General features: G+C 41.0%; 1 protein-coding gene across 1 annotated transcript in view; it reads right to left on the bottom strand.

Moving 5' to 3' along the window:
• Positions 1-232: 232 nt before the first annotated feature.
• The window catches only part of XKR6 (XK related 6), a 269,421-nt gene continuing 249,122 nt past the window's right edge, over positions 233-20,531 (bottom strand). Inside the window, exons 2-3 of the mRNA XM_056563836.1 lie at positions 17,592-17,788; positions 233-4,419 (exon numbers count right to left, since the gene is read on the bottom strand). Coding sequence (XP_056419811.1) covers positions 3,455-4,419; positions 17,592-17,788 — 1,162 coding nt within the window. The 3' untranslated portion in view covers positions 233-3,454. The remainder of the gene's footprint in view (positions 4,420-17,591; positions 17,789-20,531) is intronic.

Here is a 20,531-nt window from a genome sequence, read left to right on the forward strand (position 1 = left end):
AGTTTAAAAAAAAATAAACAATAAAGCAAACAAACAAAAAAAAAATTAAAAAGGGAAAAATCACAGCAAATACTGTTGCAGGAACATCACATGTGAACATACCCTTAAGGTTATCATTGTTGCATCTGTTCTCTTTATTATAGGGGTTTTCCAGGACTAAAAAGTTAAGATTAGATTGGTGGTGGTGGTGATTGGGGGGGGGGAGTGGGTAACTAAGGCCATGTTCACACCCCGTAAAAGAAACAAACGGCCATCTGGAACTTAAAGACAATTTTAATACAACATTGCCAAATTATATTTTTTAGTTCGTTTCTGTAAGAACTCAAAGGGTTAACCCTCCCTGAGGTTTGGCTTGGCCTGGTTGCTTGGCTATGCCTTAGCCAATCTGGGCTGTGAGCAGCTAAGCCGGCCGAGCCTGCACCTGTGGAGAGAGCATTTAAGTCCAGCTCATTCTGTTTTTAGTTGCCAGTGAAATAACTTGTCTTTGAGTAACTAGCATTGTTTGTCTCTGTAATCTTGATATTGATCTTGGCTCGGCTTTGACCTTTCTTCTGCTTTTGTGTATTGGTACTTCGCTATCTCAAGTTGCTGACTCAGCTAGTTTGACTCTGATTTGACTGTGTGTGTTTAGTTTTACTTTTGTTAGTTTTGTGTGCCTCCAGCTGTGCCTGACTCCATCTGTATTGTATTTTATTGTTTTGACTCTGTCTGTCCCTGCACGTATAATAGGAAGGGATCGTCCTCGTGGTTGTGGACCCGTTGTTTAGGACGGGTACGCAAGTAGGCAGGGACAGAGGGTGTGGGCAAGATTAGGGCTTCACTCTATCCCTGCCCAATATGACAGTTTTCCCCGATATTCTGTTGTAAAAAAACATGTGGTAAATAAAATACGGCAATTTTGTTACAATGTGTGAACATGGGTTAAAAGTATGGAGTACGCTTGGTAAACAATGAAGTAGATGTAGCATTCTGTGGCCCCTTTACCCGACTTATTAATAGTCAGAGCCCCGCCTTTTGAATATTGATGGGCTTATCCTATATATTGCCATCCTGGAAAACCCCATTTCATTATTTTAAGTCTTTTATATGCTATTATTTTTATTTTTTTGTTCTTACTGTATTGCACTGAAGTATTCAAAAACAGTCTCTGGTGGATTTACAAAAAAATGTATAAATAAATAAAAAATAGCATGCACACAAAGACAATAACAGTCATACGCATTATAAAAAAATAAATAACATACATACAATAAAAATAAATAAATACATAAAAATAAACATAAATCTCCTTGGGATTATGGACAATTTTTTTTAGGAATTTAGAAATGTTTAATATAAAGTGAAACCAATTAATATTTTTTTTTGGCATACAGGCTACATTTTTTGAAGCAGCCCTTACTACACTATGGTGAATAAATTCCCATAATCCCTTGCAAAACAAACAGAACAACAACAAAAAGTATATTTTTGTATAATTTTTGAACAAAATTTAGTTATTCACTCAATGTTTTCAAAAACTCATTGCATCACCTTGTTGAATAACTAGGACATTATACAGGTAAAAAAAATAAAATTAAAATGGAAAAATTAAAGACAAAAAAACTAACAAAAACAAAAAATGTATAAATTCTTAGCAACACACAATGTTGAACATCTCCCTAGCTCAGCTCAACATTTAATTTATTTATTTCTTTTCGGCAAATAAAATAAAAAAAAATTAAAAAATAACTCCTTTCGACTTCACACACAGAAAAGACTAACAGGATTTACTTAAATATACTCTCTCTATATATGTATATATATTTATATATCTTTTTATATTACTTTTTTTTTTTTTTTTTTTGCCAAGTAGAGCGAATGTGGGAAATGATGCCTTGAAACAAGACGGCCTTTTAAAGTACCGTAGCAATACTCTAGAATGTGTCGTATAGTCTCATGAGGTGTGAGTTTGTGAAACAAAACAAAAATAAAATAAAATACTGGAACAATTTTGGAACAGTTTTTTTTTTGTAATTATACCAAAAATGAAACAATTTTTGTGCACATATCTGAGAAAACAAAAACATAATGAGCAAGAGAAAAAAAAAGTAATAGTAATAATAATAATAATAATAATAATAATAAAAATAAATAAAAAAATTGAAAAAGTTCAATAAACTAATACACAGTACTTTTTGTCAAGCTTTACGGAAAGAGATATTATCTTGTAGAACTGCGGGTGAAATTAAATAAAATAAAATCTAGCAGCTGTCCCATTCATTTCTGTGATATACACACTTTACAAAGGAGAACAATTTCACCCCAGTTCTTAGAAATGCACCATGTGAACGGTTTTAGCCAATCACAACTGAAAAAAAGTACAAAGCACCAGTAATTGTATCTCTGTTAGAGGAAAATAACCTATATATCTATATATATATATATATATATTTTTTTTTTTTGTCATAAGACAAAAAGGAAAAGTAGAATAGCACTAAAGATCACCTTAAGGCTCAGATTGAACATGAGACACAAATAGGACTTTAGTGGGTATTTGTAACGCACCGCGCTCGTCGGGCGGCCTCGAAAATAAAAATAAAATAAACGGGAAATTAGAAGAGATTGAATTTTAGAGTCACCAACCAAGTATTGTGCCTTTAAATTGTCTTCATTCTTTTTGCTACCATGCTGAGTTTAATTATTACTGATTTTTTTTCTTTTTCTTTCGACTGGTGTAGTAGAGTGAAACAGTTTTTTTGGTGTTTGATCGAAGGTCAACCGTTGTTGTTTTTTTGTTTTTTTTTCCCCCCATCTTTTTTGGAAGTAAAAATGGTATTACTATGTGAATTCAGTGCAAGCAGAATACAGCTGACCATCACATAGCGGCTTTTCTGAGATCCCGTTCCTTTTGTTAACCCTTTGGCTGTTGCGGGAGAGGCCTACAGCGAAAGGGTTAAGCTAGAGCCGGGTTCTGCATATATCCCTGGTGTGAGACGACACGTTGATCACGTTCCGTCTCAGCATCGCTCCGCACCTTGACCTCATGAAAGTGGTCGGACGAAAAAAGGCTTCATCGCTTCCTTGACTTAATAACCACCGGTTTTGCATTAGAGAGGTGACAGTAGTTAATGAAACTCAGCACCAAAGGGCATAAGGCAGTTGAAGGTTAGTTTGTTCTATCAGCACCAGTCCCATGAATTCTCTACACTTGGTGTACAATGTATAAAATATAGAGTGGAGACTTCTTTTCTCCACCCCGGATAGTAGCGTGGATGTTTCAATACTGTTTCTTGTGTGTAAAACACCGAAGGTTAGTCTTCATTTTTTTTTGTTTTTACTTACAAAACATAGAGGATATCTTTGTATACATATAGCGACCATAAATGAAGCTTGGGACAAGCTCTCTCTTTGTGTTATTTTTTCAATGAGCTGTGTTTCTCGTAAACAAAAATAAGGTTCCTCTGGGTTTGGAGCATTAGAGAGAAGACTCGTACTGGAGAAGCTCGTACAAGAGAGGACCGTCTCTATATCTTATACCTACAGCTGTGGGGGTGACATATTGAAGAATGTTGATAGTCCTTCTCAATCGTCTGTCAACAAAATGAGCATCCCAAGCTGGGTATCGTTTTCTTGGCATGTCAATCTTTATGAGGGGCCCCTCTGGGTAATAAGGGCGCCCAGATGGAGTGGATGGCACCATTGGTCTCACCTGGAAAACGGGCAAGCATGTGTCAGCTGCTAGATCGTCCTGTTGCTCCGCCACCGCTCTGGTGGGCGTTGCCTGAGCCCCCCGGTGCCCAGGGGTTTGGGGTGCCATGGGCTCAACATCAGGGGGCAAAGGAATGCCCCAGAGCAGCTCGGCGCAACAGGAGCTGGCAAATATCTTAGCTCGTGGCCCCATGGGATGCAGCACACCATAGTAGAGAAGCATGAATGCAACCCCGGCTGCGAAACTAAGAAAAACACAACACAGTGCTGGCACGGCATAGGAGTCAGTTGTGTTAGGGTCTCTGTAGAGATACCATAGGAACGTCAAGGCAGCATTCTCTGTCAGAATAACAGTGTAATAAGCAAACATTCTATATCGAGTCCGGCCTTCCTTGACGTTAAACCAGCAAAAAATGTACACAATTCCTACCACCATGTTGAAGAGGACCTCCTCCCATTTGGACATACAGAAGTCTGTCCCACCATGAATGATCCAGAAGGCCATGACACACCAGTGGACTACTACAAAGATCCCAAAGTAGAGCTGGAAGATTGAAGCAAAGAGGGCAAAAGATATAACTCGGGATGATATGGTGAAAAGTCGCCAGAAGAGATGAATAAGCGCTCCTCTGTAGCTCATGCTCTTCTTATCATCCCGGGAGTCCCGAAGGAGCTTGTGATAGGAGGCTAGCACCCAAGCTAGGGACATCAGGGAAGCCACAGAGGAAACACCTGCCAGAAAGTAGTCAAACAATAGACAAAGGTTAATGAAACAGAACAACGTAGAATAACTTGTACAGTGCATACACTTGTTCAGCATTCAAAAAAGTTGCATTTGAGCGGTACTAAAGTTCTTTGCATGTCAATCTACATATGTCAGCTTCTATTTGACTCTTTTTTGACACCCCCAAGTATAGGTAGAAGGATCGTACTTTCTTTACGACAAATGTTTACATAGGAAGAGAGTATGAAGACAAAGTAGGTGTAAGGACACCAGTATGGGTTGTTCGCGAACCATTCATGGTTGTTGGGTACAATCAAACATGATGGAATGTTTAGGTTCACAAAACAAAATGGTGTTTTCATTTTTCAACTTTTTAGCATGCTGGATGTTACCTGGATTTGGGGGCCTGTGGTACAGGTCATAAGCTGCAGTATGGGAACATTCATACGGCACAATCTGCACCACCTACACTGATCAAAAAAACCTGTGCCACCTCAACCTAGTCATCCAACCTAGAAAGTCTAGTCATCTCCATCATACATGGTCCAAATCAGTTATTTAGACCATACTAAGGCTATTTATCCCTAGCTCCATCTCCTGTGTTTGGTAAAACTCAGCAAAGAACATGTATTTACAGTTACAGTAGTTTTTTTTAGAAATAACAAAATCTGGCTTACGGTCCTACACCGGACCACATGTCAAGTAACAGCTTTACCATAGGATCATTTCAGCCTTTTTGCTGTAGGCCTGGAAGATGACAGCATACAGAAACTCATAGGTGAGAAGTCATCACTATGATAAATAGAAAGATTGGGATCATTACATGTCAAAGGAAGAATTTAAGCAATTCTAAATGTGGGGTGTACCCATTACCCCACCACCACTATTATAGAATGCCTTTAACCCGGTCTTCACCATCTATGATATCGCATGCTGCTCTTGCCTGTACAGTAGGTTTTATACGGCCAGTTAACGGGCTACATAGATGTTTTTTTTTCTCAAATTTTTGCCAACTAAAATGCTAGAACTTTCCTCTTCCTCTTCCTTCTCACATTTCGATGTCCCTTTTACACACCATACCCCTGTGATACGAGGGAGATCCCGTCGCCTCCTCCATTACCGCCTGCCTCTGTTTGTCACCAGACTATCACATTATCACAGACATTTCTCTACCTTCAGTCTACAGGGAGCGGTGACTGCATGATTGAATTCGGATTTTCCGCATTCGTGGGAACGCAGGGTCTATTTTTTCCCAATTTTTTTTTTTTTATTGTTTCAGAAAAGAACAGAAGAACATATATTCTGTACAATATCAGTCTCAGTCACACGTAAATAAATCATAAATAAAAATGCTAAAGGATCTTGCATCTTCCAATAGTCATTTTAAACTGCCTTGAGGCATCGGGTAAATGAGAAAAATAAAAAAAAAAAACAACAACAACAACCCTCCCAAAAAAAAAAAAAAAAAAAAAAAAAAAAAACAACAACAACAACCCCCCCTCAAAAAATAAAATAAAAAATAAAACATGTTATATTTGGTATATGATTTCTCTCTCCTAAGAATAGGAGCCAATGGGGAGGAGATATATACGTTAGAGGCATGTATTGGAGAATCCTTCAAATGTATACCTCCAATGGACACTGTAAAAGTGCCATATACAAAGACCCCCAACCCACCTGAAGCTATGTTCACATAGTGTAAAATGAGCCGTATTTTTTTTATTTATTTTTTTATCACAAAAATATGGCCATAAAATTGAGTAAAAAACTGCATTTTGAAAGTATTTCAAAAACATTGGCCCTCATTTACTTGTGCAAACACGACATGTTTTGTCGGGTTGTGCGCCAGATTCTGTCGCATTGCGCCAGATATTCTTTCTGCGCCAGCATGTGTGCCAGAATTTGCACCAGAATTGACAAAAACCCGACTAACTCTCCATTTTGCTAAGAAAACCCCGAAAAGAGGCGTGACCACTGGGGGAAAGGGGGCGTGGTCTCCAAAAAGGGGCGTGTTCCCGACATTTTCACAAAATCCCAACATATTTATGAAAGTTTCCACAGAAAATGTGGTGGATTTGAGCTGAGAAAAATCAGACGGATCAGAACAGGTGTGAAAAAAAAGCAAAATGTAGGGAAAGTGGAAAATGTAGGTAAACCTTAGTAACGTATATTTCGCCCTATAGGACGCACCGGCGTATAAGACGCACCCAATTTATAGGTGCAAAATCTAAAAAAAAGAAAGATTTTGAACCCAATAGTGGTCTTCAACCTGCGGACCTCCAGATGTTGCAAAACTACAACTCCCAGCATGCCCGGACAGCCGTTGGCTGTCCGGGCATGCTGGGAGTTGTAGTTTTGCAACATCTGGAGGTCCGCAGATTGAAGACCACTGCATAGGAGGTAATACTCACGTGTCCCCGCCGCTCCGGACCCGTCACCGCTGCCCTGGATGTCGCTCCATCGCTGTCGCCGTGTCCCCGCCGCTCCGGAACGTCTCTGCTGCCGGCCGGGTATCCTCGCTCTCCGTCGCCGCCATCACGACGTTACGCACGCCGACGCACGTACGCGACGACGTGATGACGAGGAAGGAGAGCGCCGGCCATACAGGGGATCCCTGAACGGAGAAGACACAGAGGAGGCAGGTAAGGTCCCTCCCGGTGTCCTGTAAGCACTAACCCGGCTATTCAGTCGGGCTGTTCGGGACCGCCGCGGTGAAATCGCGGCGGTCCCGAACAGCCCGACTAAACAGCCGGGTTAGTATCACTTTCCCTTCAGACGCGGCGGTCAGCTTTGATCGCCGCGTCTGAAGGGTTAATACAGGGCATCACCGCGATCGGTGATGTCCTGTATTAGCCGCGGGTCCTGGCCATTGATGGCCGCAGGGACCGCCGCGATAGGGGTGTATTCGCCGTATAAGACGCACCGACTTTTTCCCCCCAGTTTTGGGGAAGAAAAAATGCGTCTTACACGGCGAAAAATACCGTAAATACCGTGGGAAATAAATTGAAACCTACACAACACTCTTAGTAAATGAGGGCCAATGTGTTTTATTAAAGGGGTATTCCAGGCCAAAACTTTTTTTTCATATATATCAACTGGCTCCGGAAAGGTAAACAGATTTGTAAATGACTTCTATTAAAAAAATCTTAATCCTTCCAATAGTTATTAGCTTCTGAAGTTGAGTTGTTGTTTTCTGTCTAACTGCTCTCTGATGACTCACGTCCCGGGAGCTGTGCAGTTCCTATGGGGATATTCATTCTCCCATCATGCACAGCTCCCGGGACGTGACATCATCATTGAGCAGTTAGACAGAAAACTTCACAAGCTAATAACTATTGGAAGGATTAAGATTTTTTAATAGAAGTAATTTACAAATCTGTTTAACTTTCTGGAACCAGTTGATATATATATATATATATATATATATATATATATATAAAAGTTTTTGCCCGGAATACCCCTTTAAAGTCTACAGAAAAGCATCTGTAAATTTGAAAGGCCATTAAAATGATGAGTGTGTTTGTTATTTGCATCCGTAAATAAAAAATAATAGGAAAAATAACAAAATTTGACAGTGAAACAGGAAAAAATGGTAGACAGACACCCCCGGAATCAGGGGAAGGGGATATGTTTTTTAGGGCTGGAATACTAGAGATAAGTGCCTGATCGTGGGTTTCCGACTGCTGGGACCTCCGCTGATCTTCTGATCTTCCAGCCCCCATCTTTCGCAACGAGCACAAGTGACGGCCCACTCACTCAATCATCATCTGGGACGAGGATCCTGTCTCAGCCTCTCATTGGCTGAGCGGGCAGTCACTTACAATAGCCCTGAGGGTGGAGACTGGAGCACGCCAAGGACAGGTAAGTATCGGGGCCACGTACAGGTGGTTGTGAGGGGTCCCAGCGGTCGGACTCCCTGTCATCAAACACTTATCCCCTAAGTGTGTGACGGCGGGAGGGGGAGGGGGAGGGGGGGTCGTCGGACTTCTGGGACACTTCATGATCTTTTGAACAAAGCCCGGACTTTCCACACTGAATGGAGCAGTAGGTGGCACCCGCTTCAGTCATTGTCTACGGGAGCGCCAGAGATACCTAAGTACATCGCTTATCACTTAGGTATCACCAATACTCCCATAGACAATCAAATGTTGATTATTTTATCGCACATAAGGATTTTTCCCGCCATTATTTTGTAGACCCATTGGGGGAGATTCATCAAAACCTGTGTAGAGGAAGAGCGGTGCAGTTGCCCATAGCAACCAATCAGCTCTCTTCTTTCATTTTCAAAGAGGCCTGTGGAAAAATGAAAGAAGCGATCTGATTGGTTGCTATGGGCAACTGCACCGCTCTTCCTCTGCACAGGTTTTGATGAATCTCCCCCATTATTTTCAAAAATGATTGATATTTTTTTTATACTCAACCTTACCTCCGTATTTATGTAACCCAAACTGCTCATTTTACAATGTGTGAAGATAGTTTAAAGGGGTTATCCAGGAAAATGTTATATATATATATATATATATATATATATATATATATATATATACAGTGGTCCCTCAAGTTACAATATTAATCGGTTCTAGGACGACCATTGTATGTTGGGACCATTGTATGTTGAGACCAGAACTCTATGGAAACCTGGTAATTGGTTCTAAAGATCCAAAATGTCATCCAAAAATAGGAAAAAGTGAGGATTAAATAGAAATAAGTAGATAACTAATATAAATAAAGCAAATCCTTACATATAAAAGTAATAAAGATCTGGGAGTTGTAAATCATGGTCTATGTCAGTGTTTTCCAAGTAGAGAGCCTCCAGCTGTTGCAAAACTACAACTCCCAGCATGCCCAGACAGCCAAAGGCTGTCCGGGCATGCTGGGAATTGTAGTTTTGCAACAGCTGGGGGCACCCTGCTTGGGAAACACTGGTCTATGTAGAGGACAGGAGCTTCTTCGGGGTCCTGTACAGTACACAGTGTCCTAAAAAATTAACATGGAGCTGCCCTCACCTGGTGTCCAAAGGAGCAGCTAACCCTGGTACAGGTAAAGAGTACAGAACATGTAATACCTCCCTGTACTATAGGGGGCGCTACCAGACACCAGTCAGTGCATACACTTCAGTAATACAGGTAAAGAGTATAGAACATGTAATACCACCCTGTGCTGTAGGGGGCGCTACCAGACACCAGTCACTGCATACACTTCAGTAATACAGGTAAAGAGTACAGAATATGTAATACCTCCCTGTACTGTAGGGGGCGCTACCAGACACCAGTCAGTGCATACACTTCAGTAATACAGGTAAAGTGTACAGAACATGTAATACCTCCCTGTACTGTAGGGGGCGCTACCAGACACCAGTCAGTGCATACACTTCAGTAATACAGGTAAAGTGTACAGAACATGTAATAGCTCCCTGTACTGTAGGGGGCGCTATCAGACATCAGTCAGTGCATACACTTCAGTAATACAGTTAAAGAGTACAGAACATGTAATACCCCCCTGTACTGTAGGAGGCGCTACCAGACACCAGTCAGTGCATGCACTTCAGTAATACAGGTAAAGAGTACAGAACATGTCATACCTCCCTGTACTGTAGGGGGCGCTACCAGACACCAGTCAGTGCATACACTTCAGTAATACAGGTGTTTTACCGGATAAATTGCCCATTCTGATTGGTCAGTTCTTCCGGCCATTGACATGTTTCACAGATCTGGACTGTCTGTATATTGTATGTTGAGTCTGGTTTCAACTTACAATGGTCCAGAAAAGACCATTGTATGTTGAAACTATTGTATGTTGAGGCCATTGTAAGTTGAGGGATCACTGTATATATCATCAACTGGCTCCAGAAAGTTAAACAGATTTGTAAATTACTTCTATTAAAAAAAATCTTAATCCTTTCAGTACTTATGAGCTGCTGAAGTTGAGTGCTTAATTGCTCTCTGATGACACCTATCTCGGGAACTGTCTAGAGTAGAAGCAAATCCCCATAGCTAATCTCTTCTACTATGTGCAGTTTCCGAGACAAGCAGAGATGTCAGCAGAGAGCACTGTTGCCAGACAGAAAAGAACAACTCAACTTCAGCAGCTGATTATTATTGGAAGGATTAAGATTTTTTAACAGAAGTCATTTACAAATCTGTTTAACTTTCTGGAGTCAGTTGATATAAAAAAAAAGTTTTTTCCTTGAATACCCCTTTAAATGTAGAGGATTGTAATATAGGGAAGGCATGTGGGGACTCCAGCACCTTCACCATCTTGAGTACCTTACAGAGCATCAACCAGTCACCCTATACCGGCCAGTTCGTCCAATCGAATCCATCCAGCATTTTACACCCTTGTCCACTATTTACATGGCTGGTTTATACGATCCTTACTTAGGAACCTCACTTCTCAGGAAATTAAAGGGGTTCTCCACCATAAGGTGACTTTAGTACGTACCTGACAGACAGTAATGGATATGCTTAGGAAGGATCTGCGCTTGTCTTGGGGACTAAATGGCTATGTTGTGAGGTTATCATAACACTAAGGCTAGCTTTTGGGTATTTCCTGCTGGATTTCTTTCTAAAACAACACATCCTATAGTTCCTTGTTTGTAATTATGAGGTCATTTTCCTCCCTCCCACACATCAGCCACCCCACCCATTGAAACACAAATAAGTTGCATTCCATTCAAAAGACCAGTGTTTTCTAACCAGGGTGCCTACAGTTGGCTCCACCCCTTGAAGCAGACAGGCTCCCTGTCATCACCTGACTAGTGATGTTCCGTCTCGAAACACTGCCACCTGGGAAAAGCCGAGACATGAGTAATTTTGTATGCTGTTAAAAATAAATATTGGGGCAAAAATCACAGAATTGTGAGAAAACCGTCACACACAGGTACAGACACTATATTATGAACTACACTAACTTTACAGCCCCTGCAGCATAGTCAAATAAAAAAAATCCTGGACTACCCCTTTAACCCCTTAAGGACAATGGACGTACTCCTACGCCCCCGTTTCCGAGTCCTTAAGGACCGAGGACGTAGGAGTACGTCCTGTCCATTATCGCCCCCCGCCGCTAGCCTGAAATCGTTCAGCAGGCATCGCGGCATATCGCCCAGCGATCTGCGGCGGATTCCGGGTCAATCGGGTCTCCAGTGACCCGTAATTACTGGCCGTCTCTGATGGCCCCAAACAGCCATAGCCAGCAGGGGTGAGGTGGCACTGGTGCCACCTCACGATTGCCCTGATTCGTCGGCCGGTTTACCGGCCGACCAATCAGGGCACCTGCTGCGGGTGTCACTCCCGTGAGCGGGTGCGGGAAGAAGACCCCGGGAGCTGGAGACCCAGCATCAATGTTGGGATCGGGACCCCAGGAGCGGCGGAGAGGGACTGAGCAGCAGTGGAGCGGCAGTTGGGTGAGTGACAGCCTCCTGCTGTTGCTTAGCAACAGCTCCCAGCATGCAAAAAGGGCATGCTGGGAGCTGTAGTTATGCAACAGCAGGAGGCAGACCACCACAACTCCCAGCATTCCCTTATGGGCATGCTGGGACTTATAGTTTTGCAACAGCTGGAGGCACATTTTTTCTATGGAAAAGTGTACCTTCAGCTGTTGTATAACTACAACTCCCAGCTTGCACAATCAGCTAAAGTGCATGCTGGGAGTTGTAGTGGTGCATCTGCTGGTTGCATAACTACAACTCCCAGCATGCCCGTTGGCTGTCGGTGACTGCTGAGAGTTGTAGTTTTGCAACAGCTGAAGGCACACTGGTTGTGAAACACTGAGTTAGGTAGCAAACCAGTGTGTCTCCAGCTGTTGCATAACTACAAACCCCAGCCAAAGTAGTATGCCTCCAGCTGTTGCATAACTACAAGTCCCAGCATGCCCTTCCACTGTCCGTACATGCTGGGGGTTGTAGCTTTTGCAACAGCTGAAGGCACACTGGTTGCAAAACACTGAGTTTGTTACCAAACTCGGTGTTTCACAACCAGTGTGCCTCCAACTGTTGCAAAACTACAACTCCCAGCATGCACTGATAGACCGTACATGCTGGGAGTTGTAGTTTTGCAACAGCTGGAGGTATTTCCCCCCCCCCCAATGTGAACGTACAGGGTACACTCACATGGGCGGAGGTTTACAGTAAGTATCCGGCTGCAAGTTTGAGCTGTGGCAAATTTTCTGCCGCAGCTCAAACTGCCAGCGAGAAACTACTGTGAACCCCCGCCCGTGTGACTGTACCCTAAAAACACTACACTAACACAAAATAAAATGAAAAGTAAAAAACACTACATATACACATACCCCTACACAGCCCCCCTCCCCTCCCCAATAAAAATGAAAATGTCTGGTACGCCACTGTTTCCAAAACAGCCAAAGTGTACATCCAGCTGTTGCAAAACAACTACTCCCAGTATTGCCAGATAGCTACTGACTGTCCAGGCATGCTGGGAGTTTTACAACAGCTGGAGGCACCCTGTTTGGGAATCACTGGCGTAGAATACCCCCATGTCCACCCCTATGCAAATCACTAATTTAGGCCTCAAATGCGCATGGCGCTCTCACTTTGGAGCCCTGTCGTATTTCAAGGCAACAGTTTAGGGTCACATATGGGGTATCGCCGTACTCGGGAGAAATTGTGTTACAAATTTTGGGGGGTATTTTCTGCTTTTACCCTTTTTAAAAATGTAACATTTTTGGGAAACCAAGCATTTAAGGTAAAAATTCTTGTTTTTTTATTACATATGCAAAAATCGTGAAACACCTGTGGGGTATAAAGGTTCACTTTACCCCTTGTTACGTTCCCCGAGGGGTCTAGTATGCCATGTGGGTTTTTTTTTTTGCTGTTCTGGCACCATAGGGGCTTCCTAAATGCGGCATGCCCCCCCGAGCAAAATTTGCTTTCAAAAAGCCAAATGTGACTCCTTCTCTTCTGAGACCTGTAGTGCGCCAGCAGAGCACTTTTCACCTACCATATGGGGTGTTTTCTGAATCAGGAGAAATTGGGCTTCAAATTTTGGGGGGGTATTTTCTGCTATTACCCTTTTTAAAAATGTAAAATTTTTGGGAAAGCAAGCATTTTAGGTAAAAAATTATTATTATTTTTTTACATATGCAAAAGTCGTGAAACACCTGTGGGGTATTAAGGTTCACTTTACCCCTTGTTACGTTCCCTGAGGGGTCTAGTTTCCAAAATGGTATGCCATGTGTTTTTTTTTTTGCTGTCCTGGCAACATAGGGGCTTCCTAAAGGTGACATGCCCCCCAAAAAACATTTGTTGCTCCTTCCCTTCTGAGCCCTCTACTGCGCCCAATGAACACTTTACATAGACATATGAGGTATGTGCTTACTCGAGAGAAATTGGGCTACAAATACAAGTAAAAATTTTCTCCTTTTTACCCCTTGCAAAAATTCAAAAATTGGGTCTACAAGAACATGCGAGTGTAAAAAAAAGATTTTGAATTTTCTCCTTCACTTTGCTGCTATTCCTGTGAAACACCTAAAGGGTTAATACACTTACTGAATGTCATTTTGAATACTTTAGGGGGTGTAGTTTTTATAATGGGGTAATTTATGGGGTATTTCTAATATGAAGACCCTTCAAATCCACTTCAAAACTGAACTGGTCCCTGAAAAATTGTGAGTTTGAAAATTTTGTGAAAAATGTCAAAATTGCTGCTGAACTTTGAAGCCCTCTGGTGTCTTCCAAAAGTAAAAACTGATCAATTTTATGATGCAAACATAAAGTGGACATATTGTTTATGTGAACCAAAAAAAAATATTTGGAATATCCATTTTCCTTACAAGCAGAGAGCTTCAAAGTTAGAAAAATGCTAAATTTTCATATTTTTCATCAAATTTGGGGATTTTTCACCAAAAAAGGATGCAAGTTACCATAAAATTTTACCACTATGTTAAAGTAGAATATGTCACAAAAAAACAATCTCGGAATCAGAATGATAACTAAAAGCATCCCAGAGTTATTAATGTTTAAAGTGACAGTGGTCAGATGTGCAAAAAATGCTCTGGTCCTTAAGGTGTAAAATGGCCTGGTCTTAAGGGGTTAAGGACATTGATGTTATCCGACTGAAAACGGGTAGTGAGGTGGCCATACATTTGTGTAGCTCTCTGTCTTTAAGTCTAAAAGTGTAGCTGACCTTAAAGGGTTATCCCAGGATAAAAAAGTTACTCCTTACCCTGAGGTCACTTGAATTAGTAGCTTCAGGCAGCGCCCCCTGTTGTCAGAAGTGGGGGGAGACACAGAGGAGACAAGAAAAGTCCAGGTCTGGACTTGGTGCCGACTGCAACACATCCTCGGCTGTCTCTTTTTTTTTTTTTTACTGTACTGACCAGCCCATAGAGTTTAACCATTTCCCGTCCCATGACGTACAATTACGTGTATGCCACAAGCTTGGGAGCCAGCCAATGCCATAACCGGCAAGTGTTGGCTGCTATCTGCAGCCGACAATGACCGACATCGGAGATCACTCTGATGGCGCTCATTTAACTGTTTCAATGGAGCAACCCATAGCCTACGGTTCGCTGTACCAATAGAGTTTCTATTTTCTCATTGTATTTGTTTTTATTTCATTTTTCTTTACAGTACTATAGGGACTGCGATCTTACTTGATCTATTGTTAACAGCATTTAGAGATATGCTTTACAGCAAGCCCTATTGACATGATCTGGAGTTGTCACATTCACGTGAATGGGAAAAACATCTGGGCATACTCTATGACCTTTACAGAGATCATTTCATAGGGAGCGGGAGGCTGAGCTGTGAGCTTCATCTGTTGTCTTCTCTATCTACTGGTGTCATCTGTAAATACTGTACAGATCACTTTCTTTCCTTATCATCACAGACCGAACAGGAAGCCTAAGTTTTAGGCCCTAGTGGCCAAAAAGAAAACTGCAAGATTTCGGGACTATTTGATAATATAAGTAGTAGTAAAATAGAAGATTAGAAAAAAAGGTCACATATTGGTTGGTTTCTGATCAGTTTAGTTTTGTGTGCACCTCAATTCATCACAAATGCCAGCTCCTGCACCCCAGAAACCACAATGTGGGAAATAATAATCGGAGGATTAAAGGGGTATTCCGGCCTTAGGTAGACATCTTATTCCCTATCCCCCCAATCTCCGTGCAGCACCCTCGTAACGTCACGCCCCCTCCCATAGACATGAATGGAGGGGGAGTGGTGTGACATCACGTCTCCGCCTCTGGAGCAGCCCTGCAGCATGTTGGAGTTAAGCAAATAATGAATCTTTCCTGCTTTGGGTACTAGCAAGGTGGGACAATCCCATCATCACCTATCAGATCCCTCCTCATAACTCGCAGACCCCTCTTCTCCAAGCTCTATCTGTATACTGCTGCTGCCATCTTTATGGGATCAGGATATATAGTAGTTATACACCTCCCCTCCAGCTCTGTCTGTATACTGCTGCAGCTATCTCTATGGGATCAGGATATATAGTAGTTATACCTCTCCTCTCCAGCTCTATCTGTATACTGCTGTGGCTATCTCTACGGGATCAGGATATATAGTAGTTATACACCTCCCTTCCAGCTCTATCTGTATACTGCTGCAGCTATCTCTATGGGATCAGGATATATAGTAGTTATACACCTCCCTTCCAGCTCTATCTGTATACTGCTGCTGCCATCTTTATGGGATCAGGATATATAGTAGTTATACCTCTCCTCTCCAGCTCTATCTGTATACTGCTGTAGCTATCTCTATGGGATCAGGATATATAGTAGTTATACCTCTCCTCTCCAGCTCTATCTGTATACTGCTGCTATCTCTATGGGATCAGGATATAAAGTAGTTATACACTTCCCCTCCAGCTCTATCTGTATACTGTTTCTGCTATTTCTTTGGGATCCAGATATATAGTAGTTATACAACTCCCCTGTAGTCAGAGGATTAAAAAAAAAAACTTGGGCAGCATTAGGAAATCATTTCAGCGATGGAATTGCAATCAGTATGGCTAAAAACCCCATGCCTGCCACATAATCTGAAACGGGTAAGCACAAGGCATACATAACAACCTCTACATTCTCTAATAATAGCCCATGCGGCACTATATTACAATATATATATATATATATATATATATATATATATATATATATATATATTTTTTTTTTAATCCTTAAAATTCGCCAGATTATCTCCTTCAGTGTGGTCAGTTTTGGAATTAAAGGGGTTATCCAGGAAAAAAACAGGAAAAAAAATCTTAAAAGGGGTATTCCAGGAAAAAACTTTTTTTTTAATATATAAATATCAACTGGCTCCAGAAAGTTAAACAGATTTGTAAATTACTTCTATTAAAAAATCTTAATCCTTTCAGTACTTATGAGCTTCTGAAGTTAAGGTTGTTCTTTTCTGTCTAAATCCTCCCTGATAACACCTGTCTCGGGAACTGCACAGAGTAGAAGAGGTTTGCTATGGGGATTTGCTTCTAAACTGGGCAGTTCCCGAGACATGCGTCATCAGAGAGGACTTAGACAGAAAAGAACAACCTTAACTTCAGAAGCTCATAAGTACTGAAAGGATTAAGATTTTTTAATAGAAGTAATTTACAAATCTGTTTAACTTTCTGGAGCCAGTTGATATATATAAAAAAAAGTATTTTCCTGGATAACCCCTTTAATCCTTTCAGTACTTATGAGCTGCTGAAGTTGAGTTGTTCTTTTCTGTCTAAGTGCTCTCTGATGACACCTGTCTCGGGAATTGTCCAGAGTAGAAGCAAATCCCCATAGCAAACCTCTTCTACTCTGTGCAGTTCCTGAGACAAGCAGAGATGTCAGCATAGAGCACTGTTTCCAGACAGAAAAGAACAACTCAACTTCAGCAGCTGATAATTATTGGAAGGAATAAGATTTTTTAATAGAAGTCATTTACAAATCTGTTTAACTTTCTGGAGCCAGTTGATATATAAAAAAAAAAAGTTTTTTCCTGTATAACCCCTTTAATTTCCCTCCAAAATGAATGCAACCCATGGAAGTAGGGAATCCAAACCTGCACTTGGGGAAATATTATTTTTGATGTAGTTTTTATTTATTTATTTATTTATTATTATTATTATTATTTTTACAATTGCTGCTTTTTCAGGGAGGAACCAACCCCCAAATCTTGTTCCACTAGAAATAGTCGTCATCCCTGATGATACCTACTGTAACGGAATCTACTTACATGGAAGTGTGTCCGCACGGTTTTTCTGTATCATTATGCAGAGTTGTAGCACCAGTTGGGGGGCGCTCTCTAGGAAGGTCTCCAGGAGGCGTAACATGTTGACATCTGCATATTCATACATCATAGCCCAATAAAACCGACGTTGATGTTCTTTCTGCCTCTGGCTCTGAATGCCCAGGTACATGGTTCGAATGTATCTAGAAAGAACAGAAAACAATTGTTACTATTACATAAACGACATAATAAAGAAGTGACGCAAGGACAGGCAAAGGCAAACACTGAAGAGGCTACAGCGCGTGCACCAGAACCACAGTCACTTAAAGGGGTACTCCCGTGGAAATTTTTTTTTTTTTTAAATCAACTGGCGCCAGCAAGTTAAACAGATTTGTAAATCACTTCTATTAAAAAATCTTAATCCTTCCAGTACTTTTTAGGGGCTGTATACTAAAGAGGAATCCAAAAAAGAAATGCATTTCCTGTGATGTCCTGACCACAGTGCTCTCTGCTGACCTCTGCTGTCCATTTTAGGAACTGGAGAAAATCCCCATAGCAAACATATGCTTCTCTGGACAGTTCCTAAAATGGACAGCAGAGGTCAGCAGAGAGCACTGTGGTCAGGACATCACAGGAAATGCATTTCTTTTTTGGATTTCTCTTTAGTATACAGCCCCTAAAAAGTACTGGAAGGATTAAGATTTTTTAATAGAAGTGTTTTCCAAACATTCTGGCACCAGTTGATTGAAAAATCAACGGGAGTACCCCTTTAAACAGTAGACAGGTGGGGGTGCCAGGAGTCGAATCTTGAGGCTGGAAAACCCTCTTAAAGGGGTACTCCGGTGGAAAACTCATTTTTATTTTCTTTTTTTAAATTAACTGGTGCCATAAAAAACAGATTTGTAAATTACTTCTCTGAAAAAAATCTTAATCCTTCCAGTACTTATTAGCTGCTAAAGACTACAGAGGAAATTCTTTTCTTTTTTGAACACAGAGCTCTCTGCTGACATCATGACCACAGTGCTCTCTGCTGACATCTCTGTCCATTTTAGGAACTGTCCAGAGCAGCATTTGTTTTCTATGGGGATTTTTCTCCTACTCCTACAGTTCTTAAAATGGACAGAGATGTCAGCAGAGAGCACTGTGCTCGTGATGTCAGCAGAGAGCTCTGTGTTCCAAAAAGAAAATAGTATTCAGCAGCTAATAAGTACTGGAAGGATTAAGATTTTTTAATAGACGTAATTTACAAATCTGTTTAACTTTATGGCACCAGTTGATTATAAAAAAAAAAAAAGTTTTCCTCCAGAGTACCCCTTTAAAGGGGTACTCCTCCGCCCCTAGACATCTTATCCTTTATCCGATCTCGGCTGTGGCATCCCAGACATCCGGTGCACGGAGCGAACTGCGCTCCAAGCCGGATGACTGGCTATGCGGGGCACGCCCTGCTCGTGACGTCATGGTCACGCCCCCTCAATGCAAGTCTATGGGAGGGGGTGTGACAGCCGTCACGCCCCCTCCCATAGACTTGCATTGAGGGGGCGTGGCCGTGAAGTCGCGAGGCTCCGGAGCTGCACCCGACGCTCTAAACGAACGCCGGATTAAGCAGGGTGAGCATGTCTAGGAGCGGTGTACCCCTTTAAATCCAGAAACATCTAGCACAATCATGAGTAATTCAACATGAAAAAGATACAAAAGTGTATTTTTCAGTTTGGCCATTAGATGGCGACCAAGGATAGTGTTGACTGATTCATGGTAAAGTAACCTAAAATACTTTCAGTCTATTCATACATCATTGTAGGTGTAAGTAAAGCATTTTTCGGCACCTTTTTTTGTGTGCTGTAATGTGTAGGAGCGCCAAATTTATTAAAAGGGTCACTGAGCTTTTGATACATTTTGTGCAGGTCACATTTTTGGAAATTTCTCTCTTCACAAACACCAAAAAGTTAAGTCTGGGCTGGTGTAGTTATAGAGACTTTTCTGTGTGCCTTTTTTGCGCCTTTTCACAAAAAGGCACAGTTCACAAAACCCGTCCATATCATGCGTATTTCCAAAATCCATGGATTACAACTCAAAATTAGTGATGAGCAACAGGGGCCATATTCGTATTCGCGATAATTTGCTAAATATATTGACGATTATTTGTCCCATGTTCGCAAAATTTGCATATTCGCTACGTTCGTTCACTCTTTTCCCCATGCGAAAATTTGCCTAAAAATTAGCATGTGAAAAACAAACAAAAAACCCCCGAATATTCGTCATTACAAATATATAATACTACATTCTAAATATTTGCGAAATCGTGAAGTGCCGATATTCGCGATAAAAATTTGCATTGCGAATATTCCTGATCAACACTACTCAAAATCAGCAGAAATGTGTAAACCAAAAGGCGCAAAAAAGGCACAAAAAAATAAAAAGACACTTGCACCAAAATAGCGCCAAAATTAAACGGGGAAAAAAAAGGATAAACACAATGAAAAATGCCCCCCCCCCCCCCTATATGTATAACCAGATGAGGACACAATAAAATGTAATGTAAAATGTCATGTTTTGCAATATACAGTTGTATGGTATACAGTATATACAGCAGTATTGGAAACAATATACAGTAGTATGGTTTACAGTATACATTAGTTTGGTATACAGTATTATAGTATATAGTGGTATGGTATACAGAATACAGTGGAATGGTATACATTATACAGTAATATGGTATATAGTAGTATGGTATACAGTATATGTACAGTATATATATATATATATATATATATATATATATATGTACAGTAGTATTATATATTGTAGTATGGTATATAGTAATATACAGTATACAGTAGTATAGTATACAGTATACAGCTGTGGCAAATAGTAATATGGTATACACTGTATACCATAAAAAATGCATTACTCCCTTCTAATTATAATTTTTTTTAAATAAAAATAAAA

The sequence above is a fragment of the Hyla sarda genome, chromosome 3 (genome assembly GCF_029499605.1).
Source record: "Hyla sarda isolate aHylSar1 chromosome 3, aHylSar1.hap1, whole genome shotgun sequence".
Lineage (NCBI taxonomy): Eukaryota > Metazoa > Chordata > Amphibia > Anura > Hylidae > Hyla > Hyla sarda.